At 37.0% G+C, this 20,359-nt stretch overlaps 1 protein-coding gene across 2 annotated transcripts in view; it reads left to right on the top strand.

Annotated features, from left to right (window-relative positions):
• dcp1b (decapping mRNA 1B) overlaps positions 1–20,359 on the top strand; it is a 196,075-nt gene that overhangs the window by 151,890 nt on the left and 23,826 nt on the right. For both annotated transcript variants that reach the window (XM_039770509.1, XM_039770510.1), the window contains one exon: positions 6,133–6,261. In XM_039770509.1, coding sequence (XP_039626443.1) covers positions 6,133–6,261 — 129 coding nt within the window. The remainder of the gene's footprint in view (positions 1–6,132; positions 6,262–20,359) is intronic.

Below are 20,359 nucleotides of genomic sequence, written 5' to 3' on the forward strand. Positions count from 1 at the left end.
ATGTGAGTTGATGGCTGCCGCTGAATTGTTCGGTTGTCGCTTTCAAGTGTACCGAAATGGCCAAATATTTTACACCTTTGGACAATCGCCAGTGCCTCTTAAACATCTTAGATTCACAGGTGACGATTTGAGTAGTGGACACTTTGATGTTTATGAATATTTAAACTCTCAAAAGCTAGATGCGAAGTTATCGATGAAACCGGTTGTATGCTTACAACGCTTGACAAATGCCGATTGTCACTTCAACACAACAAGTCCAGCAAATACTAACGTTATTGAAACAAACCATGAAACTCAAACTGATCATGACAGCAGCAATCCAAGCTGTGAGATTTGAGGCAAGATTGCTTTTCACATGGCCAACTGTACGTTGCATGCTCAAGAGAAAGCTCATCGCACAGCTTGGTCACATTACAACCGGAGGGCCAAACTGACAACGTGGCATACAAAGAGATCCTTAACAAATAATTATTGGTATATTTTCCCTCAGTTTAAAAAGGTTTACTTTTCTTCTTAATAAATTCTTAAGGCAGTACTTCGCCGCTGCGAAGCGCGGGTATTTTACTAGTTAAATATAAAAAAGAACTTTCTGCTAAAGTGAAAATAAACAAAATATTTAATAAGTAATTTAATAAGTAATATATAATATTTAACAAAATAAACAAAACAAGGTAGTGATCAAAAAATGCAATTCACACACATTTTGAGAAATTATATTGTTTTATTTCGGAACAATGATTTGAATATCGTTTTTGCAATTCAGACGATTTCTTTGCTTTGTTTTAATATTCATTAATGTGGAAAACCCTAGTTCGCAAAGATAAGTTGTTGCAAAAGGCCAAAACCTTTTGACCACCTCTTCATGTGCAATATTGAAAGCTTTTGCAGCAGTTGTCATCCAAAAAGATGACAGACTGGTTTTATTTTCAAATTCAATCATTCATTTTTGGATCGAAGTTCAAGAATCACCTCTGCAAATCCTTGAGTTTTTCAGCTATTTCACATTTAACACTAGAATTACCAGAGCCTACGAAAAAACTCGTAATTCTGTCCCACCTTAAATTGCTTCTTAAATCCCTTCACACCTCTCCGCCAGCGTCCTTTGTCCTGTAAATGTGCTGATAAAGAGAAGCAAGGAGCAGCCTGCTATTACATCCCCCCACCAATTTAGAACGTGCACGAACTTCTCTCAGCTCATGCCTTGATTGAGTGTCTGGGAGTGAAGTGGAGTTTTAGAGTGGAAATAATAGATCGTTATTTGGAACACACGCATTTCATGTCTGTTCCGTTTCTACAGTAATCTGTGTCAACACATTGTTAAAACAGAAACTTTTTTATATTGTAGTAGTAGATGACAAAATGTAGGCATAAACTATATAATGTATGAAGCCTAAAGTCCAAATAACAAAGAAACATTTTCACAAAAGGTACAAATATAACACAATTACACTTTTATTCAAAAATATAACCGCAGAAACAAAAAACCGCCTTAACATGCGGTTTATGGGGCGTTAGTATGCATCGTGGTACACTGCAGAGCTATAGCGCGTCTTTAGTGAAAACAGCTGTGTCAGATGGGGTTGTATGGATTGATTCTGAACGCGACTGAGAGAATGAAAAGTGAATTTAAAAAAAAAAAAGCTAACCTTTACAAGGATCATAAATTGCACCAGCAGTTACAGACTGAAATCAAATGAATGCTTTTATTCTAAAATAGTAAGACTAAGAGCAGTTTACTTCTCAAAACGGAGTTGTGCATGATCGAACTTGCGACCTTTTGATTCCAAGGCGAGAACTGATTCTATTGCACTACGGAGGCAGTTATAATAAACTGCTGTCAATGTCGCATGTTAAGGCGGCTTTTTGTTTCTGCACTTATATTTTTTTGATTAAAAGCGCAATTATTGTGTTATATTTGAACCTTTTGTGAAAATGTTTCTTTGATATTTGGACTTCAGGCTTCATACATTATATAGTTTATGCCTACATTTTGTCATCTACTACTAGAATATAAAAAATGTTTCTGTTTTAACAATGTGTTGGCACAGATTACTGTAGAAACGGAACAGACATGAAATGCGTGTGTTCCAAATAATGATCTATTATTTCCACTCTAAAACTCCACTTCACTCCCAGACACTCAATCAAGGCATGAGCTGAGAGAAGTTCGCACGTTCTAAATTGGTGGGGGGATGGAATAGCCGGCTGCTCCTTGCTTCTCTTTATCAGCACATTTAGAGAACAAAGGACGCTGGCAGAGAGGTGTGAAGGGATTTAAGAAGCAATTTAAGGTGGGACGGAATTACAAGTTTTTTCGTAGGCTCTGGTAATTCTAGTGTTAAAAGGGATCAACAACCCAACTGATAGTATTTAAAACAAAATCAGGAAAATAATTTGAGAACCGCTCTCTGAGTTTTGTAAGATGTCTTATAACTGTATCTTTGTCATCAAAAGTAATATTTTCAGAATCTTCCAAAAACACTTTATCGTGTTCCCTTTTCCTATTTTCTTTCTCCAATATAGAAGCTTTGATCCAAACGCTGATATTTTTTCTCTGGCTGAAATGATGCTGATATTTTTTCCATGCAACTCTTAACGTCTGTTAAATATGCAAGATGTGCAACCCATGAGGTGTTTGTGAACTTGTCTGCAAGAATATGTTTTTGATCAGTGAGGAAAATTTCAAGTTCAGTTTTCAAAGCCCACACTCTATTCAAAACATTCCCACGAGAATGCCATCTTACTTCTGAGTGGTAGAGTAGGTCTGTATATTCAGCCTCACCATCACATAATTCATGAAATAGGCGCGTGTTAAGTGCATGTTGTTTGACAAAATTAATGACCTTAATAACGTCATGCATGACGGTTTCCGGTACAGGTTCCAAATGCTTAACAGGAAGTGGTTGGTGATGGATCATACAGTGAGTAATTTCTGGATTACAGTGAACCCTCGTTTATCACGGTTAAGCCGTTCCAGACTCTACCTTGATAAATTAATTTTCGTGAAGTAGGATTCTTTATTTATAAATCGAATATTTTCGCAGTTAAGAGTATAGAAAACCTGTTTACGACCTTCTAAATACGTTTTTTAACATTATTAGAGCCCTCTAGAAATGAAATAACACCCTTTAGTCACCATTACACTCGTATTACCCAATATATTAGACAAAATAAGAGAAAATAAGACATATTAGATGTTACAAATATCATATTACTAGGCACACTTGCCTTTTAAGGCGACCGACTTTTATCCTCAATTTTTGTGCGCTCCATGTGTACATCAGGCATGTAAGTGTAGGGAATAAGAACATCAAAGTGCCCATTCATAACATCTCACAAAAGTTTTTTTTTTATCCCCTCAAGTGCCTGTCCAAAGTCGTACAATGTCAGCCCGAATCTGTACCGCTAAAGACAGAGTTTCATGCACTAAATAAGCTATAGATGAGAATAAGCAAGCACCATCTCCCCTGATATTTACTATGCGGTGAGGCATTTGTACTCCATCAACATTAATTATTTCCAGAGACATAATTTTGTCTATTTTTCCAGCGCATCGCGCACAAAAGCAAGGAAACGATGGGAGCACCAGAACTCTGCTCACATCGCGTCGCTTCGTACCGACCTTTATCCTCAATTTTTGTGCGCTCCATGTGTACATCAGGCATGTAAGTGTAGGGAATGAGAACATTAAAGTGCCCATTCATAACATCTCCCGAAAACCTACGTTTTTTTTTTTTTCTCGTGAAGTGCCTGTCCAAAGTCGTACAATGTCAGCCCGAATCTGTACCGCTAAAGACGGAGTTTCATGCACTAAATAAGCTATAGATGAGAATAAGCAAGCACCATCTCCCCTGATATTTACTACGCGGTGAGGCATTTGTACTCCCTCAACATAAATTATTTCAAGAGACATAATTTTGTCTATTTTTCCAGCGCATCGCGCACAAAAGCAAAGGAACGATGAGAGCACCAGAACTCTGCTCACATCGCATCGCTTCGTACCTCAAGCCGCAAGTAGTAAGTTTGTAATAAGCAGAATACCGCTGCGCTTTGCACTCGCGGGACGGAAGGACAATCCCGAACGCTTTAATCTAGTAGATTATTGTACTGTACATTTAATTGCACACAACCACTAACCTATGAAGGCACGACCTCAGTAGGAGAGTCTTCAGTGGTGGTGCAATATCTTCAGCAGGTGCGTTGTTGTCTTCTTCCGCTGAAGGAGTACTAGGAGTAGGCAGTGGGTGTCTGGGTGCGCGGCTGAAGAACATCTTGATAGGCAGTTGCTGGCGCTGTCTTTTCATATGCGTGAGGAGGCTTTTGTAGGGTACTGCCATCTTTAATCATATCCAAGAGTTTCACCTTCTCCTGGATAGTAAGCATCTTCCTCCGGCGCTTAGTTTTATTGTCAGAAGGCTTAGAAAAAGAAGCACGTTTAGGAGCCATCGTAGGGCTTAGATAAAAGTTCTCAGAAAGCGCATGCGTAGTGACGTAAGCATGTATGAGAAAAAAATCACAATAAAGTGAAGCTGCTGAAGTCGAAGCGTGATATAGCGAGGGATCATTGTATTACTTTTTGCCAAAGCCGACAAACCATTAAGATTACCCAACATAGCTGGAGCTCCATCAACAGTCACTGCAGTGCAATCTTTCCACTTCATATTAATACTTAGAGTATTAAAATATTCATTCCCCTTATTAAAGACATAAATACCACGTGATCTCAATTCGAGAGGGGAACAAAACAACAATATCTCTTCAATTGCATGTGTACCTTTGTAGCAAGTCTATACCATTAACTGTGCATTGTTACTGACATATGCAGTTTCATCAAGCTGAATAGCAAAATATTTACTCTCTTTTATTGAAGAAATAACTTGTTCTTCACATTTTTTGCTAAAATAGCAATTCTTTCCTTTACTACTATTGCAGACAAGGGCACTGAATTCAGTTTCACTGCCTCTTTCTGACCACACATGTTCTCTGCCATTTTCAAAGCTGCTGGTTTAATTAATTTCTGACCAATTGTATGTGGTTTCTTCTATCAATCAATCAACCAGGCTACTTCAAAGCTAGCCTTTGCTTCTGAACATCGATCGAATGTGCCTCTCAAGTTGCTGTCCAATCTTTGTCTTTTGGCAGACTTTTCTAAATTTACAAAATATTCCCGCTGCTTGGAAGACAGATGTGAATGTAAATTATCCAAGTGCTTCTATAACTGACTCTTTTTAAAAGATTCTGTAGTGAGTACTTTCAAACATACAACTCACTGTGGTTTCATTATTCCATTGTCTTCTATTTGTGTGAATCCATAATTGAGGAACTCCTTCATGGTATACTCTCTTCCTATTTGAATCCACCTGAAAGGTAAAAATCATCCGTTGTTATTTGTTGAGCATAAGTCAGTTAAATTAAGGCCTTTTCATTTATTAATAGTGTAACTTTTGTTAATAAAACATTGTTTCCTTCCTCATCAAAATTTTAACCCCAAATATTACATAGGTGTGCAAAATGACTAGGTTAGAATGGCGTACATATATCAGCAACACATGTGACCATGTCAGTACTTGAACACCTTGCTACGCTCCCGTACGCTGTTCGTGCAGTTACAAAATCAGACGGCAGAATACGCAAATGTAGCATACGTGTACGCTAGTGCCGTGCTGTGAGGGATGACTGTATTAAGCTAGTTTCAGCGGTGGTGTAGAAGTTTAAATTACTAAAATAATGTTTTCACATTTCATAAAATTTTTTATAATATATATAATTTTTATTTAGGTGAAATAAGTCTCCGTTACCCCCGAGATTTTTGTTTTTACCCCATTTGCGGTAATTAACCCCAGTTTGCCTATCACTGAATTAGTGAACCAAACAAATTCAGCAGTTAATGCAATTTCAAGCAACTCCCAACACCACACCTGATCATAACATAGGAATCAATAGCTGAACTACTATGCAAAGAAATTGAAATTTAACTTTGTTTCTGTTACTGTTTCATTTATCTTTATTCATTCTGTGGTTTTCTGTGTGGTTGTTGAAGTTATTTGTTTTAACAAATCCAATTCACTTACATTATGGCAGTTGTCAGTTTTTGTGATTTTAGTATCAACTCTCATTTGTTTTTTGTTTCAGTGCAAGTTAAGTTTGGAGCCAAAGGAGATTGCTGCCACTAATGTCATCTTTGATAATCCTAACTTGATTAAGCCTATTCCTGTGAAGCCCTCAGAGATGCACTCTATTTCTGTGCGCCAGTCGTATAAGGTAATTTCTAATTTGTACAACAGATAATGTGATCTCACTGAATTGCCAAATGATGTGCAATTAACTCTGTACAAATTAAATAAAACTCACACTGTGTCGTAGATATTTTAGACAAGATTCAGAAACAGTCAGTGAGGAGTGTTTTAAAATTAAGCATAATATACTTGAAATCATTATTTCTAAGGATTAAAGAAATGTGAAACTTTGACTTTGTTACTATTAAAATGTATTCAGACCTTGACTGGAATAAAATGTGTATAACTTATACAGATAAAGTACTTGGTTATTTGAGATACATTTTAATTATGCAGTATGAAAATGAGTTGCAATACTGATCAATTCTGCAGCGCCTATGAAAAGTTTTCTCAAATTTTTATACAATATAGAATCTTGGTGGATTGAAGTTGAGTTTTTCAACATTGATTAACAGAAAATAAGACTCTTTAATGTCAAAGTGAAAACAGATCTCTGAAAAGTGCTCTAAAATCATAACAAATATAAAACGCAAAATAACTTACTGCACAGGTATTAACCACCCTTTAAGTTGGTATTTAGTAGATGCATCTACTAACAGCCCATTCCAGCCTTGAGTCTGTGTGCACAAGTCTCTCTCTGTCTATTTTTTACACTGCCATTTCTCTTTTTTCTTCTTTACAAATCGGCATAAGCTCAGTCATGCTTATGGGGATCGTGAGTGAACAGCCTCATTTGTTCATTCTCATTTGGATTGAGATCTGGACTGTGACTTGGCCACTTGCACACATTAACATTGTTTTTAAGGTATTCCTATGTAGCTTTGATTTTATGATTGGATGTTGATGTCTTGCTGGAATCTGCCAGTGCACAGGTTTCTTAGAGACAACGCAAGATTTTCCTCCAGGATTTCCCTGCATTTTGCTACATTGTGTGCACTCTAGCATCACAAGCTTTCCGGTACCTGCTGCAAAGAAGCATTGCCACAGCACAATTATATCCTAACCATATTTCACGAAGGATACATTGAATTTTCTGTATTGTGTGGTATTTGGACTTTAGTCTGATGGTCAGAAAGCTCTATTGCAGTTTCATCAGATCACAGAACTTTCTTCCACCTGGTTTCAAAGTCTCTTGTGTGCTTTCTGGCAGACTGTAGCCGGGTTGTCATGTACATTTTTTTTTTTAATTGGCTTTCTCTTTCCCTGTCCCCAAATAAGTTGTGACTGTCCTCAAGCAACAGTTTCATTCTTCATAGTCTTATCAATCTCAGCCACTGTAGCATGTCAATCCTTCATAGTCCTATGCTCTTGCCTCTTAAAATGTTGAATTGTGTTAAGTGGGTTTGAGAATTTTACATAATATGTAGTGTTTGTCTTGACAGTACACATATCAATGTTATTTTGACTAAAGTATAGAGTCATCATTATTAAAACCTGTATCCTGAACTGGATTAAGCCGCTTTACATAATGAATGGGTGGATGAATAGGTAAATACTAGCAGAATACCCGCACTTCGCACTGGAGTAGTGTGTTAAAGAAGTAATGAAAAAGAAAAGGAAACATTTTAATAATAACATAACATGACTGAAAATGTAATTGTGTTGTCATTGTCATGAGTGTTGCTGGCATATATATATATATATATATATATATTTATATATATATATATATATATATATATATATATACACACACACGGACAAAATTGTTGGTACCCTTCAGTCAATGAAAGAAAAACTCAAAATGGTCACAGAAATAACTTTAATTTGACAAAAGTAATAATAAATAAAAATTCAATGAAAGTCAGACATTGATTTTCAACCATGCTTCAACAGAATTATTTAAAAACATAAACTCATGAAACAGGCCTGGACAAAAATGATGGTACCCCTAGAAAGGACTGAAAATAATGTGACCAAAGGGACATGTTAATCCAAGGTGTGTCCACTAATTAGCATCACAGGTGTCTACAATCTTGTAATCAGTCAGTGGACCTATATATAGGGCTCCAGGTAGTCACTGTGTTGTTTGGTGACATGGTGTGTACCACACTCAACATGGACCAGAGGAAGCGAAGGAAAGAGTTGTCTCAGGAGATTAGAAAGAAAATTAGACAAGCATGTCAAAGGTAAAGGCTATAAGACCATCTCGAAGCAGCTTGATGTTCCTGTGACTACAGTTGCACATATTATTCAGAAATTTAAGATCCATGGGACTGTAGCCAACCTCCCTGGACGTGGCCGCAGGAGGAAATTTGATGACAAATCAAAGAGATGGATAATACGAATGGTAACAAAAGAGTCCAGAAAAACTTCTAAAGAGATCCAAGGTGAACTTCAAGCTCAAGGAACATCAGTGTCAGATCGCACCATCCGTCGTTGTATGAGCCAAAGTGGACTTCATGGGAGACGGACATAGGGTGACACCATTCTTGAAAACAAATCAAAAAAGCCAGACTGGAATTTGCCAAACTACATGTGGACAAGCCACAAAGATTCTGGGAGAATGTCCTATGGACAGATGAGACAAAAATTGAACTTTTTGCCAAGGCACATCAGCTCTATGTTCACAGACGGAAAGATAAAGCATATCAAGAAAAGAACACTGTCCCTTCTGTGAAACATGGAGGAGGCTCTGTTATGTTCTGGGACTGCTTTGTTGCATCTGGCACAGGGTGTCTTGAATCTGTGCAGGGTACAATGAAATCTCAAGACTATCAAGGGATTCTAGAGAGAAATGTGCTGGCCAGTGTCAGAAAGCTTGGTCTCAGTCGCAGGTCGCAACAGGACAATGACCCAAAACACACAGCTAAAAACACCCAAGAATGGCTAAGAGGAAAACATTGGACTATTCTAAAGTGGCCTTCTATGAGCCCTGACCTCAATCCTATTGAGCATCTTTGGAAAGAGCTGAAACATGCCGTCTGGAAAAGGCACCCTTCAAACCTGAGACAACTGGAGCAGTTTGCTCATGAGGAGTGGGCCAAAATACCTGCTGAGAAGTGCAGAAGTCTCATTGACAGTTACAGGAATCGTTTGATTGCAGTGATTGCCTCAAAAGGTTGTGCAACAAAATATTAAGTTAGGGTACCATCATTTTTGTCCAGGCCTGTTTCATGAGTTTATTTTTTTTAATAATTCTGTTGAAGCATGGTTGAAAATCAATGTCTGACTTTCACTGGTTAAATTTCATAGAATTTTTATTTATTATTACTTTTGTCAGATTAAAGTTATTTCTGTGACCATTTTGAGTTTTTCTTTCATTGACTTAAGGGTACCAACAATTTTGTCACACACACACATATAAACACATATATATATACACATATACATATATATATATACACATATACAAATATATATATATATATATATATACACACATATACAGTAATCCCTCCTCGATCGCAGGGGTTATGCGTTCCAGAACCCCCTGCTATAGATGAAAATCCGCGAAGTAGAAACCATATGTTTGTATAGTTATTTTTATATATTTTAAGCCCTTGTTAACAGTGTGGGAGAGTTTATATTATTAGAGCCCTCTAGACATGAAATAACACCCTTTAGTCAAAAGTTTAAACTGTGCTCCATGACAAGACAGAGATGACAGTTCTTTCTCACAATTAAAAGAATGCAAATATATCTTCTCTTCAGGAGCAGAAAATTTCAGAGAGAGAGAGAGAGAGAGCGGCTCGCAAAGAAAAGCAAACAATCAAAAAATCAATACGTGTGCTTTTAAGTTTACCGAGGCACTGCAATAAAGCAGCATTTTTTAGAGGAGTGTCAGTATCTTCTAAGCAAACAGCCCCTCTGCTCACATCTCCTCTGTCAGGCGCAGAGAACGTCAGAGAGAGAGAGAGAGCTCGAGATTAAAGCAAACAATAAATCAATAAGTGTGCTTTTGGAAGCACCGGGATAAAGCGGCATTTCTTAGAGGTGCCTCCAAATCCACTAGGCAAACAGCTTCTGTGCAAACAGCACCTCTGCTCACACCCCCTCTGTCAGGTGCAGAGAATGTCAGAGAGGGTGAGATAGAGACAGAGACAAGCAAACAATCAAGCACCGCGCAGGAAGCATATCTTATAGCATTGAGGAGTTTTAGGTAATATGTAATACATGCTCTGATTGGGTACCTTCTAAGCCTTCCGCCAATAGCGTCCCTTGTATGCAGTCAACTGGGCAAACAAACTGAGGAAGCATGTACCATAAATTGAAAGACCCATTGTCCGCAGAAATCCGCAAAGCAGCGAAAAATCTGTGATATATATTTAGATATGCTTACATTTAAAATCTGCGATAGAGTGAAGCTGCGAAAGTCGAAGCGCGATATAGCGAGGGATTACTGTATGTATATATATATATATATATATATATATATATATATATATATATATATATATATATATAGTGGTGTGACAAACTATTTGCCCCTTCCTGATTTCTTATTCTTTTGCATGTTTGTCACACAAAATGTTTCTGATCATCAAACACATTTAACTATTAGTCAAATATAACACAAGTAAACACAAAATGCAGTTTTTAAATGATGGTTTTTATTATTTAGGGAGAAAAAAAAATCCAAACCTACATGGCCCTGTGTGAAAAAGTAACTGCCCCCTGAACCTAATAACTGGTTGGGCCACCCTTAGCAGCAATAACTGCAATCAAGCGTTTGCGATAACTTGCAATGAGTCTTTTACAGCACTCTGGAGGAATTTTGGCCCACTCATCTTTGCAGAATTGTTATAATTCAGCTTTATTTGAGGGTTTTCTAGCATGAACCGCCTTTTTAAGGTCATGCCATAGCATCTCAATTGGATTCAGGTCAGGACTTTGACTAGGCCACTCCAAAGTCTTCATTTTGTTTTTCTTCAGCTATTCAGAGGTGGATTTGCTGGTGTGTTTTGGGTCATTGTCCTGTTGCAGCACCCAAGATCGCTTCAGCTTGAGTTGATGGATTTTTTGGTAGACAGTAGAATTCATGGTTCCATCTATCACAGCAAGCCTTCCAGGTCCTGAAGCCGCAAAACAACCCCAGACAATCACACTACCACCACCATATTTTTCTGTTGGTATGATGTTTTTTCTGAAATGCTGTGTTCCTTTTACGCCAGATGTAACGGGACATTTGCCTTCCAAAAAGTTCAACTTTTGTCTCTTCAGTCCACAAGGTATTTTCCCAAAAGTCTTGGCAATCATTGAGATGTTTCTTAGCAAAATTTAGACGAACCCTAATGTTCTTTTTGCTTAACAGTGGTTTATGCTTTGAAATCTGCCATGCAGGCCGTTTTTGCCCAGTCTCTTTCTTATGGTGGAGTCGTGAACACTGACCTTATTTGAGGCAAGTGAGGCCTGCAGTTCTTTAGACGTTGTCCTGGGGTCTTTTGTGACCTCTCGGATGAGTCGTCTTTGCGCTCTTGGGGTAATTTTGGTCGGCCGGCCACTCCTGGGAAGGTTCACCACTGTTCCATGTTTTTGCCATTTGTGGATAATGGCTCTCACTGTGGTTCGGTGGAGTACCAAAGCTTTAGAAATGGCTTTATAACCTTTACCAGAGTGATAGATCTCAATTACTTCTGTTCTCATTTGTTCCTGAATTTCTTTGGATCTTGGCATGATGTCTAGCTTTTGAGGTGCTTTTGGTCTACTTCTCTGTGTCAGGCAGCTCCTATTTAAGTGATTTCTTGATTGAAACAGGTGTGGCAGTAATCAGGCCTGGGGTGGGCTACGGAAATTGAACTCAGGTGTGATACACCACAGTTAGGTTAATTTTTAACAAAGGGGCAATTACTTTTTCACACAGGGCCATGTAGGTTTGGATTTTTTCTCCCTAAATAATAAAAACCATCATTTAAAAACTGCATTTTGTGTTTACTTGTGTTATATTTGACTAATAGTTAAATGTGTTTGATGATCAGAAACATTTTGTGTGACAAACAGGCAAAAGAATAAGAAATCAGGAAGGGGGCAAATAGTTTTTCACACGACTGTATACACACACACACACACACACACACATATATACATATATACATATCTACATATATACTGTATATACACATATATTCATATATACACATATATATACATATTATATATATATATATATATATATAGACACATATATATATTAGGTGGGACTCGATTAAAAAAATTAATGTAATTAATTAGAGGCTGTGTAATAATTAATCTTGATTAATCGTATGTAATCACACATGAAAATTTGCCCCAAATCGCAAATGTTATTTTTTAATTTGAAAAGGGTTTTAGTGGGCGAGAGAAGCAAATAATAGACATGGAGATGAATATTGTAAACTGAAGCTCTTCTAATTTCTGAAAAAAAAAATGCTTTTAAACTGCATTTCAATTCAGAACAGAAAAAAATATCATCCCTGGCTAAAATTGGGCAGACTTAAAAATAAAGTGGTATTTTAAGTACATTTTCAGAATGGTATTGTCTTTAAATAATAATAAGAAAAAATTAAACATAAAGTGCAGTTTTTGTTCTTAAAAAAATAAGGCAGAAACATAAAATGTAATTTGACCAGCTTCACCTTTAAACTCTGAGTAAACTTAGCCAAAATTGTTTTGTACATTAGGCTAAAACAGTGTGATCATTGAACATTTTGTAATTATATGCAATTAGAATTACTAACGGTCACAGAAGTCCAATGATCCCCAGGAAGAGCCACAAAGTCCGCTTTCTGTAATGCATCTAATTTTGCTTGCTTTTCAGTGTGCACAAAACCATGCTTTTATGAAGGCTTCCATCGGGTAGTGATTTGAAATGAAATTTGCCTCGGATTAGTCCCAGCAACGCGCTTTCTTTTGACACTTACATTTTTGTAGCTCTGATGTGTGCATAAATGTAATTGATATACCAGGAAATCATGCACTGACAAAAGTTCCCCTGTGCTTGGAATGCAAACTGTGATTAAATGCGTTATTTTTTAACGCGTTATGGAGTACATGCATTGAAGCTTCTCAGCTGTGCTTGTGCTAAGAAAAGGAAAATTTTAAAAAATAACGTAACATGATTGTCAAAGTAATAGTTTTGTGACCTTTATGAGTGTTGCTGTCATCAAGGATTTGATCATCATTATTTCTTGCATTCAGGTTAGTATTTGTAGGATGTGTTTATTTAATGTTAGGTAAGACCCGGCACTTAAAAGTTTCTTGCTACAGCAATTTTAACTCCGTTACAAAGTGATCCAAAGTCTCGTTTATACCTCGTGTCTTCTCAGTAAACTTGTATGTCGCGAATACCGTCATTCGCCGTAGGCGTGACATACGGCAGTGGGAGTGTGTCTATAAACTTAATGTAAACTTACGGTTCACGCCGTGCTTTGTTTCCGCAGTAGCTGTACTTATGAATATGCTTGTATTTATGAATACGCTTGTATGCATCACTTGCTTCATAATCTTTTTCTGCCTTCTCAATTGTGAAATAGTGTTTTTTGTTCAGCGCTGTTTGTAGGTCTTCCTTGTTCTCTACGTACTTACGTAAGAGGCGTGATGATGTCACACGAAACTCCGCCCCCCACGGCCATCCAGCTCAACTCCATTACAGTATATGGAGAAAAATTAGCTTCCAGTTATGACCATTACGCGTAGAATTTCTAAATAAAACCTGCCCAACTTTTGTAAGGAAGCTGTAAGGAATGAGCCTGCCAAATTTCAGCCTTCTACCCACACAGGAAGTTGGAGAATTAGTGAGTGAGTGAGTCAGTCAGTCAGTCAGTCAGTCAGTCAGTGAGGGCTTTGCCTTTTATTAGTATAGATAATAAATAAAGCAAAAAGTTATGTTAAAGGAAAAGCTGTGATCAATTAATACTTTAAGTGTCAATGTGTTCAAGATTGTGCTGGACAAAACATGCTTCCGTTTACATTGTCAGCCATTAATAGCTTTTAAAAACATATCACAGCCACTGAAGTGAATTCCATTTGATTACTGTGTGTTACTTAACTGTTTTTGAGCATTGGCACTCTGATGATTTTCTCAAGTACAGTACATAATTGTAAGGCAGACAAAGGCAATGAGAGGCTGAAGTACCCTTAAAAAGAGAGATTAACACTAGAATTACCATAGCCAATGAAAAAACTCATAATCCTTGCCCACCTTAAATTCCTTAGCACCTCTCCGTCACCGTCTTTTGTTTTGTAAGTGTGTTGATCAGCGCAAGCATTCTGCTATCTTATTCTCCCGCCCACTGCCGCAGCTCAATTCACAAAGGAGGTTCACAGTGTTTTTATCTTGGAGTGAATTTCCATGGAGTTGTAGAGGGTAAATAATATATTGTTATTTGGAATACATACATTTAATGTGTGTTCTGTGTCTACAACAATCTATGTAAACATATCGTTAAAACAGAAATGTTTTTCATGTTTTAGTAATAATTGACAAAATGTAGACATGAGATGTATAATATACTAGCAGAATACCCGCGCTTCGCAGCGGAGAAGTAAAGAAAAGCAAACATTTTAAAAATAACGTAAGATGATTGTTAATGTAATTGTTTTGTCATTGATATGAGTGTTGTTGTCATATCTATCTATTTATATTATATATATATATATATATATATATATATATATATATATATATATAGCAAAATGCCTGCGATTGGCAGCGGAGAAGTAAAAAGAAAAGGAAACATTTTAATAACGTAACATGATTGACAATGTTATTGTTTTGTCATTGTCATGAGTGTTGCTGGCATATATATATACACACAGACACATATAAAAACATATATATAAATATATATATATATACACATCTATACACATATATATATATACTAGCAGAATACCAAGGCTTAAGAGGAGAAGTAGTGTGTTAAAGAAGTTATGAAAAGAAAAGCAAACATTTTAAAAATAACGTAAGATGATTGTTAATGTAATTGTTTTGTCATTGATATGAGTGTTGTTGTCATATCTACTGTATCTATCTATATATATATATATATATATATATATATATATATATATATATATATATATCAAAATAGCTGCATTGGCAGCGAGAAGTAAAAAGAAAAGAAACATTTTAATAATAACGTAACATGATTGACAATGTAATTTTTTGTATCATTGTCATGAGTGTTGCTGGCATATATATATATATATATATATATATATATATATATATATATATATATATATATATACACATCTATACACATATATATAGTTATATATATACACATATACACACATACATATATATACATATACATATATATACACATACTGTATATATACACACACATATATACATACTGTATATACAACATATACATATCTACATATATACTGTATATACACATATATATACAAATCTACATATATATGTCTACATATATATATATATATATTAGGTGGGACTCGATTAAAAAATTAATCCAATTAATTAGAGGCTGTGTAAGAATTAATCTTGATTAATCGTATGTAATCGCACGTAAATTTGCCCCAAATCGCAAATGTTTTTTTTTTAATTTAAAACGGTTTTAGTGGGCTTACAGAATCAAATAATAGACATGGACATGAATATTGTAAACTGAAGCTGTTTTAATTTCTGAAAAAAAGCTTTTAAACTGCATTTGAATTCAAAACAGAAACAAAAATATCATCCCTGGTTAAAATTGGGCAGACTTAAAAATAAAGTGGTAGTTTAAGTACTTTAAGTACATTTTCAGAATAGTATTGTCTTTAAATAATAATAACCAAAATTTCACCATAAAGTGCAGTTTTTCTTCTTAAAAAATAAGTCAGAAACATAAAAGGTAATTTGACCAGCTTACTCTTTAAACTCTGAGTAACATTAGCCAAAATTATTTTGTACATTAGGCTAAAACAGTGTGATCATTGAACATTTTGTAATTAGATGTATTTAGAATTACTAACGGTCACGGAAGTCCAATGATCCCCAGTAAGAGCCACAAAGTCCGCTTTCTGTAATGCATCTAATTTTGCTTGCTTTTCAGTGTGCACAAAACCATGCTTTTATCAAGGCTTCACTCTGGTAGTCGAAATGATCAGTCGTAGGAACGCGCTTTATTCCGACTCTAACATTTTTGTAGCTGTGATGTGTGCATCAGTGTAATGGATGTACCAGGAAATCATGCATTGACAAAAGTTCCCGTTTGCTTGGAATTGAAAGTGTGATTAAATGCGTTATTTTTAACGTTATGGAGTACATGCATCAAGCTTCTCAACTGTGCTTGTGCTAAGAAAGGGAAAATTTTAAAAATAACGTAACATGATTCTGTTAACCTAATATTTTTCATACGTCCCAAACCAAGGAGATGGGAAGGTAAAATGAATCGGGTAGCGCGACATAGTCAGTACATCCCTCTCGGGAATCGAACCTCAATGTCGGCGTTAGAGGCTTAAGACTCTACAATTGCGCCACCGCTTGTCTATGCTAAAGTATGTATTGTAGATCGGGCTATAGATATACATTTATATATATACCCGTGTATCGCAGTGGAGAAGTAGAAGTTATGAAAAAGAAAAGGGAACATTTTAAAAATAACGTAACATGATTGTCAATATACAGTAATTGTTTTGTGAGTGTTATTGAATGTTGCTGTCATCAAGGATTTGATTATCATTATTTCTTTCAATCAGGCTCGTATTTGTACGATGTGTTCAAGTTACATTCCGTGTTTGTCAATCGCTGTAAAGATAAGAGGTTTCATTCATCGATTAGTTCCTTACTGCATCAATAAACAGCTCGTCTTCCTTTTTATCTGTGATGTGACAAACTGCATGCACGGGTTTTTTTTTTACGCTGTCTTCCTTTAGCGGACATTCACTTTTTCCACCGTGTGCTTTGTTTCCACAGTAGCTGCATTTATGAATATGCTTATCAGACGCTTCATATTTTTGCTGCCTTTTCAATTGTGTAATTCGGTTTTGTTCAGCTCTTTGGAACTGTTGCTTTTTATCTGTGCACTGCATCAGTTCACGTGAGCCACTCGGTGTACTTGCATCGAAGGTTCCCAGCTGTGCTGGTGCCATCTCGTGCTATGTCCATAGCTTTATTTAATGTTACCTTAGTCCTGGCACTTAAAACTTTCTCTGGCAGTTTCGCTGAGTTTGTGTCAAACACCACCCTGACCATCTCATCTTCCTCTCCATAAGCACAGTCCTTCACCCGTGAATATTTACCCGTGGCAGTTTGCTATTGGATTGCCGCTGACGGATGGCCTTATATGGGCAGGCACTAAATTACAAACGCCAGCGCAGCCTGTCTATGAACTTAATTTAAAGTGTAGGTTTACATCGCGTGCTTTGTTTCCGAAGTAGCAGAACTCGCTTCTTATTGTTTCGCTGCCTTCTCAATTATATAATGCATGTTTTCTTGAGCGCTTTTTTGATGTCTTCCTGGTTTTCTATGTACTGCGTGATTACGTGGGAGGCGTGATGATGTCACACGAAACTCCGCCCCCACGGCTTTGAAGCTCATCTCCATTACAGTAAATGGAGAAAACTGCTTCCAGTTATGACCATTACGTAGAATTTCGATATAAAACCTGCCCAACTTTTGTAAGGAAGCTGTAAGGAATGAACCTGCCAAATTTCAGCCTTCCACCCACACGGGAAGTTGGAGAATTAGTGATGAGTGAGTGAGTGAGTGAGTGAGTGAGTGAGTCAGTGAGTGAGTGAGTGAGGGCTTTGCCTTTTATTAGTATAGATGAAGACTGAAATCCAAATGTTAAATAAACATTTTCATTAATGATACAAGTATAACAAAACAAGTGCGCTTTTATTCAGGAATATAACCGAAGAAAAAGAAATCAGGTTAGGGTAGTCTATTGATATGACAGCCTGTATGGTGCATTGGTAGGAACTGCTGACTCCTAATCAAGAGGTCGCCAGTTCAATACCGGCTGACTCCCAAATTTACCATTTTGAGTAGTGAGCTGCTCTTATTGTTAATCTATACTAATAAAAGACAAAGCCCTCACTCACTCACTCACTGACTCACTCACTGACTCATCTCTAATTCTCCAACTTCCCGTGTGGGTGGAAGGCTGAAATTTGGCAGGTTCATTCCTTACAGCTTCCTTACAAAAGTTGGGCAGGTTTTATATCGAAATTCTACGCGTAATGGTCATAACTGGAAGCAGTTTTTCTCCATTTACTGTAATGGAGATGAGCTTCAACGCCATGGGGCGGAGTTTCGTGTGACATCATCACGCCTCCCACGTAATCACGCAGTACATAGAAAACCAGGAAGACCTCAAAAAAGCCCTGAAGAAAACATGCATTATATAATTGAGAAGGCAGCGAAACAATAAGAAGCGAGCGAGTGACATATACAACCATATTCATGAGTTCTGCTACTTCGGAAACAAAGCACGATGTAAACCTACACTTTAAATTAAGTTCATAGACAGGCTGCCGCTGGCGTTTGTAATTTAGTGCCTGCCCATATAAGGCCGTCCTTCAGCGGCAATCCAATAGCAAACTCCCACTAAATATTCACGGGTGAAGGACTGTGCTTATGGAGAGGAAGATGAGATGGTCAGGGTGGTGTTTGACACAAACTCAGCGAAACTGCGAGAGAAAGTTTTAAGTGCCAGGACTAAGGTAACATTAAATACAGCCATGGACATAGCACGAGATGGCACCAGCACAGCTGGGAACCTTCGATGCATGCACACCGAGTGGCTCACGTGAACTGACGCAGTGCACAGATAAAAGGCAACAGTTCTAAAGAGCGCTGAACAAAAACCGAATTACACAATTGAAAAGGCAGCAAAAAATATGAAGTGTCTGATAAGCATATTCATAAATCCAGCTACTGCGGAAACAAAGCACACGGTGGAAAAAGTCAATGTCCCGCTAAAGGAAGACAGTGTAAAAAAAAAACTCGTGCATGCAGTGTGTCAGGTCTCAGATAAAGAAGAAGACGAGCTGTTTATTGATGCAGTAAGAAACGAATCGATGAAAGAAACCTGTCATCTTTACAACGATTGACAAACACGGAATGTAACTTGAACACAACACATCCTACAAATACGAGCCTGATTGAAAGAAATAATGATAATCAAATCCTTGATGACAGCAACACTCAGTAAAACTCTCAAAACAAATACTGTATATTGACAGTCATGTTATGTTATTTTTAAAATGTTCCCTTTTCTTTTTCTAGCTTTTTTAACACACTACTTCTCGATACGCGGGTATATATATATGTATATATATATCCCGCTCTACATACTCAAATAATGGATACTTTATTCGCCATCAATGATTGTTTTGGTAAAGTCATACTCAGTGTATTCATTAGATGAACGGTAAAAAAGTAAGAGCGAGGGGAGGATGCAGGCTGTAGTGCGTGTCAACTCTATCTGAATTGCGATCACATTTCAAAAATATATCATTTCAAGTTCTATTTAGTCCATATTTGTCAAACTCAAGGGCCACGGGCCACATCCGACCCGCGTAATTATATCCGCGCGAGATCATTTTATATATTGTATTATTGTTATTAAAGCCCGGGTATATGAAGCGCTGGTACCACAATAAACTACAGATCCCATAATGCAGCGCTTCAGCTGTGAAGTGATTTCAAGTGAAGCTGCTTTTATGGGAGACACAAATGCACCAGTGCAACTTGCCCTCCTTTCCCTGTTGCCAAGTAATCTTGAACCAAGTCGTCACTACGGTGTTCCCAAATACGCACTTTGCTGATAAACTGAGCGCACTGAGTTTGCACGGCGCTTTGGTGACTTTGAAGAACAAAAAGTCCGTCTACATGCGGCTCGAACCTTGTGCATGTTTGGTAGCACATATCTGTGTGAAAGCTCTTCTCAGTGATAAAGACTAACAAAACAGCACACAGGAGTCGCCTCACTGATGAGCACCTGCAGTCCATCCTGAGAATCTCCACAACACAGAACCTCACAGCAAACAGAAACGAACCTGTGGCCAAAAAAAGATGCCAGGCGTCCAGCTCTAAAATGACATATGAGCAAAGACAACTGAATGATTTGATTTGTTATTGCTGAAAGGAACACATTTTATTTATATTTCCAGGTTTTGTTATGCAGCATGTTCATATTTGAATTTGTATCATTTTGACAGGATATATTTTTATGGAGAGCAAA

This window comes from Polypterus senegalus, chromosome 12 (assembly GCF_016835505.1).
Source record: "Polypterus senegalus isolate Bchr_013 chromosome 12, ASM1683550v1, whole genome shotgun sequence".
NCBI classification, from domain to species: domain Eukaryota; kingdom Metazoa; phylum Chordata; class Cladistia; order Polypteriformes; family Polypteridae; genus Polypterus; species Polypterus senegalus.